General features: G+C 37.1%; 1 protein-coding gene, 1 long non-coding RNA gene and 1 pseudogene across 2 annotated transcripts; all 3 read left to right on the plus strand.

Annotated features, from left to right (window-relative positions):
* Positions 1 to 2,038: 2,038 nt before the first annotated feature.
* On the plus strand, positions 2,039 to 3,833 carry LOC110315132 (cytochrome P450 2C38-like; the record flags this gene model as incomplete). Its single annotated transcript, XM_021189265.2, has 2 exons — positions 2,039 to 2,307; positions 3,329 to 3,833. Coding segments are annotated over 2 exons (451 nt in total), but the record flags the coding sequence as incomplete, so codon positions are not given.
* Positions 3,834 to 6,435: 2,602 nt separating this feature from the next.
* LOC110315133 lies at positions 6,436 to 9,259 on the plus strand (annotated as a pseudogene).
* A 4,881-nt stretch (positions 9,260 to 14,140) lies between these two features.
* Positions 14,141 to 17,815, plus strand: LOC110315131. Its single transcript, XR_002380199.2, has 3 exons — positions 14,141 to 14,228; positions 14,891 to 15,032; positions 17,191 to 17,815. It is a non-coding gene; the product is annotated as an uncharacterized LOC110315131 (long non-coding RNA).
* The last annotated feature ends 2,137 nt before the right edge of the window (positions 17,816 to 19,952 follow it).

The following is a 19,952-nucleotide window of genomic DNA, read 5'->3' on the forward strand; positions in this document are numbered from 1 at the left end:
AGGCATGGCTTGTTTCACTTCTCATTTGGATGAAGGATCATAATTTTAACATTTCCCGATCAAATTTAATGTTTTAGGAATACACAGTCATGTTTATCAGTTGAACATTTTTAGGAATTTTAAGGGAATAAGAGACAATCCCAGAACCCATTTTATATGAGCATGACCAAGATATACAGATATTTACTTTGAGCTGATACATTTTATTCATTAGAATCTGTAGATTATTTTCAAAGTCATTCTCAGCACACATTTTAATAGCCTTATATATTATTTTATCTTTTATTACTGACTGTGTATGTTTGAAGCACATATTTATACTGAATATTTTCTGCCACATATTCCCTATGGCTCCTATGTTAAGAAATTCCTGTCCATACTTTTTATCCCTCAAACTTATTAGAATTTTGATATTAAAACTGAGCTTTCTGCTTGAAACTAAGATGAATAAATTCCCTATGGTCCTCTTTTCATATATTTAATTTTTGTGGGCACTTAGCCATACTTTAAAGACACTGTAAAACTTCTGATTGAGTATGTGGTAGTACAGATGAAAATGCCAANCTTTTATAGTGATAACTTCACACAGAAAAGGTTTTTGCTATCTCCTGGGCAGTCTCATATTTTACAGGAGTTGGTGCAAAAAGATTCTGATAGAGTTCCAGTTATTAACATCATGTGGGGATGATGGTATGTGGCATGAGACTTGCCCTATAATGACGGGCTTGCTATAGTGTTAGTATACTTGTTTCTCTTGTTAGCTGAATGATATTCTTGAGATAATTCTTTTGCTTCTTACAGATGAGGTCTATAGCTAATGTTACATGATTATGGCTTTAGACCCAATTAAATGGAAAATTGAATAAAGGACAAGATAGTAATGACATATCTCCTCATGATTTCCTTGTGTTCACAGCTTAGTGTGAGGCTAACATGGCATCACGTAAACTTATAACCCCTAATATTGCTGCTGGCTCATGATATGATTAAAATAGAGTTCTTAGTAGAAATAACAGGATAAAAAGGAAAGAGTTATCTTTGACATATTTAGCCTGGTAGATTTCAGGCATCCTAGGCCATGAGGATTGTCCTTCCATTTTAGAAACTCTGTGATGAGTAGCAGAGGAGTTGTCACATGCAGTATGTAAACAAATGATTATACATGAAATATATTCCATTGTGTTGAGACTAGAATTTATTTTCACATAATAAATATATGATAATACTAGTCTTTATTTTTAAATTTGAAACATAGTTAGTTAAGCTGCATTCTAATACATGTAACAGGCTTGCAAAAATTTTGAAAAGAACATTCCTAGAAAGGTTTAATATCATGAGGTCAGTTTGTGTTTTAGTTGAAGAGAACTTGCCCTTACCAGCTCCTAAAAATTACTGTATATCTTCAGTTTTATGATTTAGATCCCACCAGGTCATGAGTGTTACAACTTACACTTTGTCTGTTTTGTTTCATGTTATTTTCTCTTTCTATTTCCCTTTCTATTTCTTCCTTTGCTTTTACCAAATAGTCCTCATTCTACTTTTCTGCACTCATATAGACATATAAATTACATTTATGACATCACACCTCTACTCTGGCACATTTTGCCTTATTTACATACTTATCATATAAATACAGAGATAGATGGAGCAATAGACAGATTCTGTACAAGAGAAAAAAGTGATATTGGTCTTTATAAAACCTCCTTAATGTGTTTAATGAACATTTTATTACATTTAAAATTCTTCATGTATTATTCCATTTGGAGTTTGATTAATCTGAGTTGTGTGTATTCAGATGTGATTATCTAGAACAGCCAGTGCAAAGAAAATGATGAGTAAAATCTGTAGGAAAGAGAGAGGAGTGACAGAAATTTTAATTCAACTACTCATGTGAAATATCACTGGAAGACACTTTGGTCACATCAATATGACTGGCCTCAGACTCCATCCCAACCCCCCCCCCTCCACAGTTTTGCATTTAAATTTCTCTGCTGTTCTTTGCAGTTAACTCTTTCTATAGAGTGGAAGGTTAATTAAGTTGTTTTCCTGGCATACTTAACTCTATTTTTTGTTTTTTGTTTTTTGTTTTTTTAAAAAAAACTTGTATTATTCCAGGGAACAACAGTAATAACATCACTTATATTATTCTCTATGTATTATTACAGGGAACACAAGTACTAACATCATTGACATCAGTGCTGCATGACAGCAAGGAGTTCCCCAACCCAGAGATGTTTGACCCTGGCCACTTTCTAGATGCCAATGGAAACTTTAAGAAAAGTGACTACTTCATGCCTTTCTCAGCAGGTATTAGAAACTAATTCCCAGGGCTCCAGTGACATGAAGGTCTGTGGAGAGTTACCCAGTGGCTCCCAATTGCTGGTAGACTTGCAATTTTTACAATCAGCAGCATGCTTATCCATGTCTCAGTGTCTATCCTAGAAAGCAAATCTCATTTTCACTTTGGAAATGAAGGCATCAGAATTTAAATGCATGGTTCTTTTGCTGTGGCACTTACCTCTGTGCTCAGTTAGGAAATTACAGTTCTCAAATAATATAGAACATCAGCAGAGTGCCTCAAGTACACTTGGTAATCACATGTATGATCACGACTTGTTAAACTTCTGCTAGAGAGTGCAATGAGAAATTTTCCGACATCTCTGGGTTACTGAGAAGATGTTATCAAATTCCTTCTCAAACCTTATATTTTAAAATCCCAAAGTGGAGCACCATTGTAATAAATGACTTCCTAGCTGCCTCTGGATATGGATAATAGAGAATTATAAGAATAAACTATGGATCAGTAAGGAACCATTGGATCAGNATATTTCTATGTAGTACAAATGCCAGAAAATTCAAGAGCATCATGAGATGATGAAGATATTGTATTTCTGGCAGGGCATCCTGTAGTGATCATTGGGAACTTGGCTTCACCCTATTAAAGATGAGAGTAATGGATTTTGAGTGTAAACTTCAAGTTTTTATATTGCAATTGGATATGTAGTTTCTTTCTTTGTTTTGTGATTTTGATAGCAAACACAGAATCTTTCTTTCTCAGTCTCCCATGAAGTTTGATTACAGGTGTGAACGAACAGCTGGCTAAAAAGCATCTTTTGAACAATTTATTACATAAAATTTTATGTTAGTTTTTTTTTTAAAAAAGTTCCATCTCCGTCTGGTTGTTTGGTTGTCCTTTCAGCCACCCTTCCATCTAGCCACCTATCCATGACACCATTCATTCATAATCTCTTGTGTCAGTTACAANTACAGTGCTTGATACATTTATGAATAAGAGATAGTAATCTTCTTTCACTTTTTTTTTTTCTAGGAAAACGGGCTTGTGCTGGAGAGGGCCTGGCCCGCATGGAGCTGTTTCTACTCCTGACCACCATTTTACAGAACTTTAAACTGAAATCTCTGGTTCACCCAAAAGACATTAATATGATCCCATTTATGAATGGATTAGTTACTCTACCGCCCCATTACCAGCTCTGCTTCATTCCTCTCTAAAGAGATTATACATTCTGACCCCTCCTGTGTTGCCTTCTGCAATCCCCTCCAGGTCCTTATTCACCTCCATACTTGTCAGGGATAAGGCATCTTCCATCCTGGCTCACAGAACTCCCTTTTCTGAAGGCCTAGCAAACACATGCCATTTCTGGAGTTATAGCACAAATGCACTTGTATGTTCTCTTTTTTGTCTGAGACCTTGTGCTTATGTTTCTCCATTCCTGAGTTAGAATAAAACTTCACTGGTAAATAATAGTTATTATAAGATAATTCCTAGTCGTGTTTTCTTTTGAATGTTTTCAATAAAAATTTTATGTGATTTGAATTCCTGTTCTTGGACATACTTACAATTTAAGGTAAGAAAATAATATCCTAACATATCAGTCTGGTCCACATCACAAGAAGCATAGAGATTACAAGAGGAAATGCTAGGGAGATATATTATTCATTTAAGTGCTTTCATCCAAACATGAGGACCTGATACAAACTCTAGCATGGATTGCTACAGTCTCTAGCATACAATCTCTGTAGCTGGATTGCTTCCAGCTTCTCTCCATTTACTTTAATGTTGGCTACTGGTTTTCTATAGATTGATTTTATTATGTTTAGGTATGGGCCTTGAATTCCTGATCTTTCCAAGACTTTTATCATGAATGGGTGTTGGATTTTGTCAAATGATTTCTCAGCATCTAACAAGATGATCATGTGGTTTTTGTCTTTGAGTTTGTTTATATAGTAGATTACATTGATGGATTTCTGTATATTAAACCATCCCTGCATCCCTGGAATGAAACCTACTTGGTCATGTGAGTGTTTCTGCCTGCAGTAGCACTCACTCCGATCTAGGTTAGTCCTAAAGGGTAGGGCTGTCCTGAGAGGGAATAGACAGCAAGAGAAAATGGTGCCAGGACAAATTATTCTGATCTAGGCCCAAGGTTTAAGGAAGGAACTCAGTTTATATAGCTAGCTACTAAATGTATAGCTTCTTTCCAATATGTTTGTGTCAAGCCATTACCTTATAATACAACTATTGATTGGGAAAAGACTAAAGCTCATTTGCAGGAAGTTTGGAGAGATACTGATATCTCTCATGACTTGGTTCAGTTAAAGGCAAAAATTTCAGATATTAGCAAAAGTCATTTGGACACTTGGAACATTGATGAATTGGCTACATTCTGGAACTTCGGCTACAAAACTAAAATTAATAAGGGGGAAATGCCGCTGCCACTCTAGTGGTGACTCACATCAGGCCTAAAAACCTGGAGGAGTCCTGAGGAAAAAGAGTGTCAAGGAGACTCAGCCTCCTAGAGTCCTGGCATTTCCAATCAACTATTACACAAATCCTATCCACATGTTAGTAATGCCTCTAGCAGAGCCAAGCCCAGGGCAAAGTTTAGAGTGAAATACCTGTGGAAGTTATGTTCATATTCTAGTATTTACCAAGACCTAGGAAATAGGGGGATTGTGGTATTGTGTTAGCAGAACACCCCAAAACAGGCTTTTCTGCTGGGCCCAAAGGAATCAGCATAATTGAGGATTTACTGGAGAACCCCTGGTAGTGGGATGTAAATTTTGACTAGCCTTGCACCTGGCTTCCTCCTCAAGCTGCCTGGTCCCACCCCTAGACTAATAAAACAGTTAGGGAAATGGCCTAGGAAATAGGTGAGTTTAACATAAAAGAATTAAGGAATCTCCCTGAAACAGTTTCTTTTTTTTTTTCACTAGGCCCAAAGAAACAGCATAATCAGGCATTTACTAAGAACCCTGGTGGTGGGTTTAACAATAGACTAGCTTTACACCTGGCTCCCTTCTTAGTGGTAAGCAGCAGTGGCCTGGTCCCTGCCATCTTTTGATGTATACTTTCCTTTTGTTTTGTGTCACTGTAACTCAGCCTATGTGTCATGCCTAGCTTTTCTTGTTTTTTCTTCTGTATAAAAAGTTTGATGCTCAATTTAAAAAATTACACTCAGATTCTATACACTCTCTTGTGTTGTATCTGTTTGTCATTCGCTGACTCCTTTGCCCATCTGAAAGTGAGACCCATTCTGTGCAGATAGGAAACCCAAAAAGGGGGTAGTCTGCAGCAGTTGGCTCCTTAGAACAGGACCATCAGGGCAGGTTAGTCTATATTTCTTTTTCCTTCTTTTTTCTTTCTATTCTTTATTTTCTCAGGCAAGGATAGGATCTCGTTTTTGTTCTGCAGACAGGCTGATAAGATAGATCAGTTAAGCACAAGAAAGTAATTTTATCCTGGGGCAGTCAGAATCGAAAGGAAAAAGATTGTTTCTGTCAGTCTTTATGCACATGTTGTCTGGCAGAGGCCTAAAGGTCTCCAATAAATCCTTACAAGAATTTTGTGATTTGATGCAAAAAATCAATCCTTGGTTCCCAGAGGAGGGAAGCTTGACACTGGAGGATTGGAAGCCAGTAGGTAAAGATATGAGGAAGTTCCATGAGGAAAATTCATCTAAGGAAATCCCCAGTAATATCCTTATTCTTCATTTCAAGATACAGGAAAAGCTTAATATCCATAGATTGATTGATAAAATCTATCATATAAATGGACAGAAATACAAAAATCACATGATTATCACATTATATCAGTGGTTCTCAACCCTTCTAGTGTTGTGCCTTTTTAATATAATTCCTCATGTTGAATTGACCCATAACCATAAAATTATTCTGGCTGCTTGTTGGATGGTAAAATCATGCCAGGAAGCTTGGTAAGGCAAAGCAGGTTGAGACCTAGAGACTATGTGGGCACATATCTAAGAGTTAGGTACCTCCCTCTTCACTGTCAGACTCCTGGACTGGAACATATGCAATGCTCCTCACATAAAAGAAATGTGTCCTATGGCCACATAGGCTCAAAACAGAGTTCTTCATGCTAATGAGGTATCTAGTGGCCCCAGGGGCTTAGGCAATATGCTTCCTCTTCCAGACAATCTTCCCTGCAAAAGGTATTTAATCTCTGATCAGACACTGAGAAAGGGGTTATGCATCTATTTTCCATCATGAACAGTGATAAGTGATTGGTTAAACATGGACTGTTGCCACACCAACCCCAGTAGGATCTGTAGGACAAGTTTCAGACTGAGGTGAAAACTTCAGAAGAAGGAGGCTTCCTAGAACTGGCTTTGGAAATCTTGGCCAGAGCCAAATTACTGCCAATGTATCTGTTTTATCATTTTTATTCCTTTTCATATTTATGAGATTTTCCTGATAGCCTAGGATATGATCTGAAGCAAGAATAATGAATAAGAAACCATCCCTTGAGATAGAGTCACTAGCCATGACCTTATCTCCAGGAAAACCATACTTCACTTGATAAATCATGTATAACATAGTATTGTAAAACAACAACTTTCCCAACAATAAAATTTTATATGGCTGGACATATGTCATAAGAAGTAGACTTTGGTATATTGTTTATGAAAGCCTTAAATAAATAGAATTAAAGCAGTTTAAAGTTATGCTTTGAAGCTTTACAGAAAATCAGGTACTAGATGTTAAAAAGTAACTGATCATCAAAAATTTATGAACTTGTTCTCGGAAATTTGCCACTGGCCTTAGATGATTTTGGTATTTTATGGTGCCAGATGAATGTAATAATATCCGTTCTACCTGACTGCTTTGTTAAACACACTTTTTTTAGAACTTGGAATATTTGGATGATTTTGTATTTTAGTGTGCCAAGTGATTATTACAATATCCATTCTATTTGACTGCTTCACTGAACACATCTTTTTAGAGTTGTAATACTTGTTTCTTGATGCATGAAAACTCTTGTTTGAGAGCTGCAAAATACACTCAGATTCAGTTGCCTCTGTGTTTGTTTCTGTTTGTCAATGCAGAATCCTTACCCACCTAGGATCAAGAACCCTCCTCCTAGGCACCCTCATACCTGACTGAGGTTGTCCACAGCAGACTGTCACTTTCATTAAGACCCACCATGGGGAACCTGGTGAAATCCTTTTTCTATAGACCCACAGTGCAAGTCTCCCATCATAGGCACTTCCAGCCTGCCTCTACAAAGTTAAGGACAATTACTGCTGGGACAAGCTGGAGTGTCCCTTCCCTACACTCACCCTTGGGTTAGATGCTCTCCCCCAGCTCATGAGACACTGAGTCTGTTCTTGGCTCTTCCTTGACTCCCCAAAGTAGCTGAATGTCCAAGAGTCTGAGAACCACACAGGCCCAGTCTCTTCACGGGTCTGGGATCCCCCACACCAGTTATAGCTTTCCCACATCTCAGACTGTGCTTTCCCACCCTGAAGTAGTGTCTCAGACCAGAACAGCCCCTGTTGGTGGCATTGTGGGATAAGTGCAGTCAAACTCCCTGTCTTCCCCTACCCTAAAGGCCATGCCCAGTGTTAGGGCAGTTGTTGGTCCACAGTTGTTACTTCATAACTACAACTTTACTACTTCTATAAATCATGATATAAATATCTGCCATGTAAGATACCTATATGTGCTTTATTCTAGCCACAATGAGCTTGCAACCTGCAGGTTGAGAACCACTGCATTAGATTAAGAGAAAGTCTTTGACAAAATCCAACACACCTCAAAAAAGATATAAAGAGACTATGACTGCCTAAGAGATATAATTAAAAATTATAGAGGTAATTTACAACCATCTCATGGCAAACATTAACCTAAATATGCTGAAACCCAAAGTATATCCACTATAATTAGGATCGACAAGTTTATCCATTCTCTCAATATTTATTTAATATAGTACTTGAAGTGTTAGGTAGAGTAATAGGCAACTGACGGAGATCTAGGAGATACAAATATAAAGGGGAAAAGTCAAAATATCTCTATTTGCAGATGATATGATTGTATACATATGTATAAAAGTTGCATCAGGAATCTCCTATAGCTGATAAACACTTTTTTAGCAAAACGGGAGGGTATAAAAATTAATACAAGTTCCTTTTGTTTTGTTTTAGTTTTTTGTTTTGTTTTGGTTCTCTGAACAGCGCTACAGTGGTGAGCATGAACAAGCCTCTTGCAAAAGGCAGCATGAAGGGAGCCAAGAAGAAAGTAGTTGAACCACTTTCTAAAAATGACTAGTATGATGTGAAAGCTCTGGCTATGTATATTAGAAGCATTGGGAAAACCCTACTCAGAAGGACTCAACAAATCAAAATTGCATGTGATATCTCTGAAGGTCATGCATTTGAAATGAGCCTTGCTAATCTACAGAATGATGAAGTTGCATTTACAAAAGTCAAGTTAATTCCTGAGGATATTCAGGGCAAAATTTATCTGACTGACATCCATAGTACACTCTGACTAACATCCATAGTATGGATCTTACACAGGAAAAACTGTGTTCCATGATGAAAAAATTGGCAGACAATGATTGAAGCTCATGTTCCTGTTAATACAATTGATTGGTATCTGCTCCATCTTTTTTGTGTTGGTTTAACTACAAAGCACAACAACCAGAAACACAAGACAACCTATGTGCAGCAACAGCAGCTCTGCCATTTCTGGAAGAAAAAATGATGGACCCATGAAATTCCCACAAATGACATAAAGAAGTGTTTATTAAACTGATTCAGCACTGGGAAACACATAGAAAAGGGTTGACAGATCATTTATTCTCTTTGTGATGCATTTGGTATAAAAGTAATAAATGCTGAAGAAATGCAAGTTTGCATTAGGAAACTTCATGGAGCTGCATGGTAAAGTTGGTCGTTTTAAAAAAGAGACGGTTGATGAGACCAGTGCTACAGTTTAATGAACTGATGGATATTAAGTTCTAGCCCAAGAAACTGTTTAAAATCAAGACCATTGATAGTGTGGAGGTTCCTTCTGGTCGGCACCAGGTCCTGGCCACCTTGGGCACAAACTCATGGACAGTCCTACAGGCCCCAGAAGAATCTCTTCCAAAACAACTGGGAGTGCCTGGGGCCAGCAGGAGCAGAGACATAGTAGCCCTACCTGACCACCTGCTCAGGTTCCTTCCAGTCAACATTGGTCTACATTGGTTTTCAACTCAGAAGACAGCTTCAGAATCCCCAGAGAAGGTACCAATTCCAGTTACTCTAACATGCTCAGCATTTTAGGATTCCAGAATACCAGGAGCTTGGTCACACCTGGATTTCAGGGTCTCAGAAGAAGCTTGACTGCCAAGAACTCTGACAAACCCACAATGTCAGGATCATAGGATCACAGAATCAAAGGATCACAGAGAAAGCTGAACTCTGAGGAGTTCTGACTCAACAAGGATTACAGGAAGAATAGGCATCAATCAGGTATTTTGAGGGCAAAGAGCACTTGAGATAATCAGATGGCAGGAGGGAAGCATAAGAACAGAAGCCATAGCCGGGCCGTGGTGGCGCACGCCTTTAATCCCAGCATTTGGGAGGCAGAGGCAGGCGGATTTCTGAGTTCAAGGCCAGCCTGGTCTACAGAGTGAGTTCCAGGACAGCCAGGGCTACACAGAGAAACCCTGTCTCGAAAAACCAAAAAAAAAAAAAAAAAAAGAACAGAAGCCATAGAAACCAAGGATACTTGGCATCATCAGAACCTACCTCTCCACTATAGCAATCCTGAATAAACCATCACACAAGAAAAGTAAGATATGGATCGAAAGACACTTCTCATAATGATGATGAAGGACAGTAAGAAGGACATAAATAACTCCCTTAAAGAAATACAGGAGAAAACTGGTAAACAGGTAGAAGTCCTTAAAGAGGAAACAAAAATCCCTTAAAGAATTACAGGAAAATACTACTAAACAGGTGAAAGAATTGAACAAAACCATCCAGGATCTAAAAATGGAAGTAGAAACAAAGAAATCACAAAGGGTGACAACTCTGGATATGTAAATTTTAGGAAAGATAGCATGAACCATAGATGTGAGCATCACCAATAGAATACAAGAGATGGAAGAGAGAATCTCAGGTGCACAAGATAGCATAGAAAACCTTGACACAACAATCAAAGAAAATATAAAATGCAAAAAGATACTAACCCCAAATATCCAGGAAATCCAGGATACAATGAGAAGACCAAACCTAAGAATGAGATGTATAGATGAGAAGGAAATCTTCAAAATTAGAGGACCAGTAAATATCATCAACAAAATTATAGAAGAAAACTTCCCCAACCTAAAGAAAGAGATGCCTGTAAACATATAAGAAGCCTACAGGACTACAAATAGACTGAACCAGAAAAGGAATTACTCCCTTCACATAATAATCAAAACACCAAATAAACAAAACTAAGAAAGAATATTAAAAGCAGTAAGGGGAAAGATCAAGTAACATATAAAGGCAGACCTATCAGAATTACACCTGAGTTCTCCCCAGAGACTGTGAAAGCCAGAAGATCCTGGACAGCTGTTATACAGAACTTAGGAAAATAGATATCCCAGCCCAGGCTACTATACCCAGCAAAACTCTCAATTACCATAGATGGAGAAACCAAAGTATTACATGACAAAACCAAACACAAATAATATCTTTCCACAAATCCAGCCCTTCAAATGATAGTACAGGGAACACTCCAACAGAAAGAGGGAAATGATGCCTTGGAAAAAGCAAGAAAGTAATCCTTCAGCAAACCTAAAAGAAGATAGCCAGAGAACAGAATCCCAACTTTAACAATGAAAAAAAAAAAAAAAAAAAAACAAACAGGAAGCAACAACGACTTTTCCTTAATATCAATGGACTCAATTCCCCATTAAAAAGACATAGACTAACAGACTGGCAATATAAATGGGATTCAGCATTTTGCTGGATACAGGAAAATAACCTCAGGGAAAAAGACAGACAATACCTTAAATTAAAGGCTGGAAAAAAATTCCAAGCAAATGGTCCCAACAAAGAAGACGGAGTAGCCATTCTTTTTTCTTTTTTCCAATTTTTTATTAACTATTTTCTTCATTTACATTTCAAATGCTATCCTGAAAGTCCCCTATACCTTCCCCCACGCTGTTCCCCTACCCACCCACTCCCACTTCTTAGCCTTGGTGCTCCCCTGTACTGGGGCATATAAAGCTTGCAAGACCAAGGGGCCTCTCTTCCCAATGACTAGGCCATCTTCTGCTGCGTTTGCAGCTAGAGACACGAGCTCTAGGGATATTGGTTAGTTCATATTGTTGTTCCACCTATAGGGTTGCAGACCCCTTCAGCTCCTTGGGTACTTTCTCAAGCTCCTCCATCGGGGGCCCTGTGTTCCATCCAATAGGTGACTGTGAGCGTCAACCTCTGTGTTTGCCAGGCACTGGCATAGCCTCACAAGAGACAGCAATATCAGGGTCCTTTCACCAAAATCTTGCTGTCATATGCAATAGTGTCTGCATTTGGTGGCTGATAATGGGATGGATCCCCGGGTGGGGCAGTCTCTGAAAGGTCCACCCTTTGGTCTCTGCTCCAAACATTGTCTCTGAAACTCCTTCCATGGGTTTTTGTTCCCTATTCTAAGGAGAGATGAAATATCTACACTTTGGTCTTCCTTCTTCTTGAGTTTCATGTGTTTTGCATATTGTATCTTGGGTATCCTATGTTTCTGGGCTAATATCTGCTTATCAGTGAGTGCATATCATGTGAGATCTTTTGTGATTGGGTTACCTCACTCAGGATGTTACCCTCCAGATCCATCCATTTGCCTAGGTGGAGTAGCCATTCTTATCAAATTAAATCATCTTTGAACCTAAAGTTATCCAAAAAAAAACAAAAAAACAAAAAAAAAAACAAAAAAAAAACGTAAGGAGGGTCACTTGTTACTCATCAAAGGTAATACTTACCAAGATAAATTCTGAACATCTATGCTCCCAATGCAAGGGCATGCACATTCAAAAAAAGAAAATTTGCTAAAACCCACACATTGCACATCACGCAATTATAATGGGAGACTTCAACAACCCACTGTCATCAATGGAGAGATCTTGGAAACAGAAACTAGAGACACAGTGAAACTAAAAGAAGTTATGAAACAAATGGATTTANTAGATATCTATAGAACATTTCATCATAAAACAAAAGAATATACCTTCTTCTCAGCACCTCATGGTACCTTCTCCAAAATTGACCATATAATTGGTCACAAAACAGACCTCAACAGATACAAAAATACAGAAATTATCCCATGTATCGTATCAGATCACCAAAGATTAAGGATGATCTTCAATAACAACATAAATAATAGAAAAACCCACATACATGTGGAAGGTGAAAATCACTCTACTCAATGATAACTTGGTCAACGAAGAAATAAAGAAAGAAATTAAAGACTTTTTAGAGCTTAATGAAAATGAAGTCACAACGTATCCAAACTTATGAAACTCAATGAAAGCAGTTCTAAGAGGCAAACTCATAGCTCTCAGTGCCTCCAAAACAAACTAGAGAGAGCATATGTTAGCAGCGTGACACCATACCTAAAAGCTCTGGAACAAAAGGAAGCAAATTCACCCAAGAGGACTATACAGCTGGAAATAATCACACTCAGGGTTGAAATCAACCATGTGAAAACAAAAAGAACTATATACAAAGAATCAACCAAACTAGGAGCTAGTTCTTTGAGAAAATCAACAAGATAGATAAAGCCATAGCCATACTAACTAGACAGTATCCTAATTAATAAATCAGAAATGAAAATATAGGTATAACAACAGAATCTGAGGAACTCCAAAAAATCACCAGATCCTACTACAAAAGACTATACTCAACAAAACTGGAAACCCTGGATGAAATGGACGAATTTATAGACAGATACCAGGTACCAAAATTAAATCAGGATGAGATTAATGATCTAAACGATCCCATATCCCCTATAGAAATAAAAAGTCATTAATAGTCTCCCAACGCAAAAATTCCCCTGACCAGATGAGTTTTGTGCAGAGCTCTATCAGACCTTCAAAGAAGACATAATTCCAGTACTTCTCAAACTATTCCACAAAATAGAAACAAAAGGTACTCTACCAAATTCGTCCTAGGAAGCCAAAATTACTCTGATACTTAAACCACCTAAGGACCCAACAAAGAAAGAGAACTTTAGACCATTTTCCCTTATGAATATCTATTAAAAATACTCAATAAAATTGTTGCAAACTGAATCCAAGAATACATCAAAATGATCATCCATCATGATCAAGTAGGCTTCATCCCAGGGATGCAGGAATAGTTTAATATATGAAAATCCATCAATGTAATCCACTGTATAAACAAACTCAAAGACAAAAACCACATGATCCTCTCATTTGATGCTGAGAAAGCATTTAACAAAGGCCAACACCCCTACATGATAAAAGTCTTGGAACGATCAGGAATTAAAGGGGTCCTTGGTCTTGTGAAGATTCTCTTCCCCAGTATAGGGGAATGCCAGGGCCAGGTAACAGGAGTGGGTGGACTGGGGAGCAGGGGAAGAGAGGAGGGGATAGGAGATTTTCAGAGAGGAAACTAGGAAAATGGATAACATTTTATATGTAAATATAGAAAATATCTAATTAAAAAAATAAAAAATAAAATTTCATATTGTCAGTCTTTGAAAAGACCTTTCTAGGAATTTACAAGAATGCTAAGAAGTACATAGTTACATTTATCTTAATTCATATATTGACACATTAAATATTCTAATTCATATAATTATGTCCTCTGTTTCAGGTTTGGTTTGTGTGCATTGTCCCCGAACAGTTTGCTCCCAGTTATAACTGTGGCAGAAAAATGAACAAAGGAGATCCTACAGGACTCATGTATTGTAAGGTGGGCTTGAGCATGTTAACTATGCAGTTAATGGATATGGTTACTTCTTATCTTAAGGTGTATTTCAGCTCTCTCCAAGTAAAGTGATGACCCTGACTGAAATTCTTAGAAAATCCAGAAATTTCTAAGTCTGTTATCTCTTTAGGTTTTTTCCCAGCTGTTCTAACTCTAAAAATACATCATGAATATTTTAAAATTAAGGCAAATAAACTGTATGACAGGGAAAACTCTCAATAATTTGGCTTTGGCCATGTTATTCCACAAGACATTGTTAATTTTATCAGGCATTATTCATGCAACATTACTATGAGTAGATAATTCTGATTCTTCATGTAAAACCTTATATTTGAAGCTAAATTTTAAATATGTATGATGCAATAATAACAGGGGCGAAGTAGAGAAGCTGGTCGTGATGCATAACAGTGTTAAGCTTGTTGATTACAGAATATCAAATTACTAATTTGGAGGACACTGTATCGAGATTACTGCCAGTGGACTACTGCCAACTCATCCCCATGTGTTACAGGACCTGTCTGTCTAGATGTGTCTCTGCTCTTGTTTGGACATTATTTCCTCATAAGCTTTGACTATGTCATGCCCACAGTTTCTCTTACTTTTATAAACTTTATAGAACTTGACTTGTTTATTATTCTTATTTCCAGGATACCACTGTCATAGCATCACTGACTTCTGTGCTCTATTATGATAAAGAATTACCCAACCCAGAGAGGTTTGATCCTAGTCACTTTCTGGATGAGAGTGGCAAGTTTAAGAAAAGTGACTACTTTTTTCCTTTCTCAACAGGTAATCAAAATTATTTCCTGGATTTTTGAATCTTACAATATTTCCACCCCCTCTTCTACAATGCCCCCTGAGCCTTAGATTCAGGAGTAGTGTTAGAGATGTATCTGCTGGAGCTATGCACCCAATGTTCAATTGATCTTTGCATTTTTATCAGTTATGTTTTATTATAAGGGTTTCTCTTTTTTTCAAATACAAGTTTCTTTGATGAATGTTAGACAAACACTTGTCTGCAAATAATGATAACTAGAACCATGACCTCACTATCTCAGAAAAGTTGAGTAGGTTTCCAGTAGCAGTTGAGGGGTCTGTAAGCCCAATCAGAAAACCACTGTTTACCAACAAGATGCATGTGTGTCATTATTGAAACCTTAATGATATTTTGACATGCTTGACATTATGTGGATCATTAATATCACAGCTAGGTAGGAATATTTGTTGCCTCCTTCTCTTATGAAATTGTGTCTACAAGAGGTGACAGGGAAATTTGATCCATTATATACTGCTGCCTAAACAGGACCTGAGCATGCACAACACCAATAGTTAACACAAAACAGGGAAGTCTCATGGGGCTCCATTCCTAAACAAAGAACTACAGGCAACTAAAGAATGCTAAGAGTGGGAAAAAAGTCTTTCTTCCCATTGATGAACCTCTTAATTGTTTCTACAATACTAAGTGGTTAACTTTTAAATCATAATTTACAAGCATACAAGTAACATTAATGGACTTAGCATGGTGGATTTTTATATCTATGTACACATATGTTATATATACACTTAATTATATGTATATATACATACAATTATATATATATATATATATATATATATATATATATATATATATATATAATTTATATGTAACAATAACACAGAGAAAGAGACCATGAATTTGAGAGGGAGCAGTGTATGGAAAACTTTACAGAAAGTAAAGGGAAGGAGTAAATGATGTAATTATATTTGAATTTCAAAAAAAATTTTCCAGGTAATAGAGTAATTTGCATGTATCCCTTGAAACTTTACAAATTGCATTCATTTTCTTTTGGGATAGTAGATTAGAATTGATCTACTCATTATTCCCAATGCTTATTCAGTTTCTCTGAGATAAAATGTATCTGCAGATCCACATTAGTGGGACTTCAGAATGTTGACTTATCCTTTCCAAACTCACCAACCTAAACCATAGAGTGGTTGCTTTGTGTGTCTAGATATATCATTAAGCTACTATGGAAGTTTTCCTAGATAGTAGGACATGTTGCTGTCTGTGAGGAAGGTAGCCAGTCACAAATGCTGGTTAAGAAGTACCTTAAGGGTTAATTTTTGCTTAAGGTTTGAGGGAAGATAGTCTATAATGGAGGAAGAGACATGACACAGAAACCCCAGTTTGGGCAAGAAAATGATGGTTCCCTAGTAACTGCACACTGCCTTCAGGTGGAACTGCAGAAGGGCTAAAATCAGCCCTTGTTACTTGGTGAGAAGCTTGGGGAGCAGCCAATATGTAGCTCTGGGGTGGATGGAAAGATTCACCTCACGTCTTGGCTGAACATGAAACATATGGCAGGCTGGAAGCTAGAGAGTCTATAAATCTTCAAGACACATATTCAGTGAATGAGTTTCCATCCTAAGCTTCCACCTACTAAAGTTTCAACAACATAATAAAACAGCATTGCCAACTGTGGACTATATATTTAATTAAATATACCCTCTCCCCCCTCCACTTGATGGTAGTCTTCCACATTATCCTGATAATTGGTTCCAAAGTAGTAGTATTCTGCATATTCTTCTGTATTCTTCATATTCTCTGGAGTACACCATCACTCCTTTTGTGCTCCATTAAATACCAGGGTTTACCACAGCTACCCATCTGCATGAGCAGTTAAATAAGTGTTTCTTTATTTTCATTGTATGGATGGGAAGTCCAATGTTCAGTCCTGGTATTTCATCTTCTAAAGCTTTTTATACACCTAGTGTAATACTGTATTTCCTAGTATTAGTCATGAAGAAAGGTATTTCAAACATTTTTACAATTATCCACCCAAATGGCCATCTATCCATCCATATCAAAGAATGACATAGTTTCTCCTTTATTACAGTTGCAAGCACAGTCCTTATCCCACTAAGCACCATGAATTAATTTCATTCTGTGTTTTTTTATTTGCAGGAAAACGGATTTGTGTTGGAGAGGGTCTGGCTTGAACGGAATTATTTTTATTCCTGACCACCATTTAACAGAACTTTAACTTGAAATCTCCAGTTGATCTGAAAGAACTTGATACTCCTCCAGTTGCCAATGGATTTGCTTCTATGCCACCCAAGTTCCAGATATGCTTCATTCCCATCTAAATGGATTTCCCCTTAAAGCCCTTTCCTTGAGGGTATAGTTGACTTCAGGCATGTCTCTCTGACTCTATTACCAGAGTTCTGGGATTCCATATATATACCTGCACAAACTGATCTACGTCTTTCTTTATTCATTAGGCATACAGTAATAAGCTAAAAAAATGTCCCAAGATGTTTCTTCAACATAATACATACAAAGAAAGCATGATATCTCTGACCTTCTATCTCTTAAAGATACAGGAAACGCCTATCTTCTATTTGAAGCAATTTTTAGGGTGACTGCAAAATAAGTCCACAATTTCTTAAGCTGGGCAATGATTGATTTACTGATTTCAGCACTGATAGTTCTTATCTGATGGGGAATTATTAATATATTACTATTTTAAAACTGAGAAATTTGACAGTTTTAAAGTACTGTGTGTTTTAAATAAAAGTATTATAATTCTGGTCTGTTTGCAAAGTTTTTTTTTTCTTTTTTGGTATAGTCTCATGTAGTTCAGGCTAGACCTAAACTCATAATGCAGCCGAAGGTAACTTTAAATTTTGAATTTCCTGCTCCAGCATCTGAGAATATATATATATATATATATATATATATATATATATATATATATATATATTCTCAGAAATATATACGTGTGTGTGTGTGTGTGTGTATCCCAAACTAATCCATTGTCCTTTTTTGTTCATAAGACAAGTAGTAATAAATTAAAATTATGTTCCAAGATGGTTTTGTTTCTTCACCATAATACATACAAAGAAACGAAGAATGGTAGGAAGACTTTTTAACCAAGTCTCACTTGTTAAGTCAAGTGCAGAGTTGGAACAGAATGAGAAAAATGATGCTACAAAAGAACATATGGAAAGGGCCCAACATAGGGAGAATGGCAAATTAACTGTCATGACTCCTGTCCAGGAGATGGGAGATAGCGTTACTCTAAACATAAACACTTTGCATGGTCTTTCCAGTTTGTGACTCTTAGCCTTAACCAAATATGAATGCGTGCTTCCACCCTGGAAATTGTGTGCCGTATGTATCATTCTTCTCTCACAAACAAGACCAGAGTTCTTGGAGTCTCATCAGTTACTTTTTCTAATTTTCACACATTTTGCTATGTCCATAAGAACTATGGTAACTTGATTCTATGACTCTGAAGTCATTAGCACCATTGAATCACTAAAAATACACAAATGTATACTCAGAAATCATTAAATTCTGGTTAACATTTTTATGTCTTTCAGCCTTATATCAGCCATTGGCCTTTAAGATTAAATTTTTAAATGCTCTATTTGCATGTGTGCTTGCATACCAAAAGAAGGCATCAGATCTCATTATACACAGTTGTGAGCCACCATGCTGGTAATTGAATTCAGGACCTCTGAAAGAACAGGCAGTGCTCTTAACCACTCCAATAGTCATTAGCTGTTTTTAAAGTTATCTCTCAAAGGAAGCTATTTGCCATTCTCTTTGTTATAGCTGCAAACACAGTGACTGTTTCAGAGGAATATGAGAAGTTAATTATATATTTTTTGTAGGAAAAAGTATTTGTGTGAGAGATAACCTGGCTCAAATGAAGTTATTTTTATTCCTTACTACCATTTTATAGAACATTAACCTGAAATCAGTTGACCCAAAAGAACTTGATACCACTCATTAATGTAAGATATTAATGCTTAGAAATGTGTATAAGTACATATCTGTACATATACATGGGCACATTTACAATTCACTACCAACATATACCATATATACATTTGCATTTATATGCAATTAACTATGATTCATTGTTAAATTGAACTCATGTAGCATGTATCTAGCCTTTTGTTTTTTTCTATGTAAATGTAACTTTTATTCATCAGATGTAACTGCTGTCTTGGAGGCTTACTGTTGAAGAAGCTTACCCTTTCTATTTCTTTCTGAACTCTGGCTGACTGGTTCAACTCAGGTATTCTGACCCCAAGTTCTTTCCAAGCTGATTAACTCAATCTGTCTTCTCTCAGCTTCTTTCTGAATGGCTCTGCTTCGCCTGAAACTAACTCTGGAAATGCAAACTAATCTTCTGACTTCTTATTCTCTGGCTTCAATTGTTACTGATGATCTGCACTGAACTACATGAACTCATGAATGACATAAGTAACTCTATTTGTAGGTCAGGCTGGCCTGGAACTCACTACCTACCTCTGCCTCCTGAGTTCAGGGATTAAAGGCATATGCCACCATCACCCAACTGACAGTTTACTTATTATGGCAGTGAACATCCTTGACTGATTTTGCACCATTAAAATGTGTTGCTTGGGATATCAAAGGCATTTTCAGTGTATGTAGTCACTGATAAGTGGATATTAGCCATAAAATAGACATACTTTTGATACACCCATACACCCAAAGAAGTGAAAGGAGAGGGAAGGCCCAAGCAAGGATGCTTGAATCATACTTAGAAGGGGAAATAAAATTGTCATAGGAGGCAGTTGGAGGGAAAGAACTGGGTAGGAGGGGAGGGGAAGGAGAATGGGGAGACAGGATTGGGTATGGAGAGAGACAGGAGAGAGGCCGAGAGGGCCAGGAGAATGAATTAAAATCTG

This window comes from Mus pahari, unplaced genomic scaffold, assembly GCF_900095145.1.
Source record: "Mus pahari unplaced genomic scaffold, PAHARI_EIJ_v1.1 scaffold_10190_1, whole genome shotgun sequence".
NCBI classification, from domain to species: domain Eukaryota; kingdom Metazoa; phylum Chordata; class Mammalia; order Rodentia; family Muridae; genus Mus; species Mus pahari.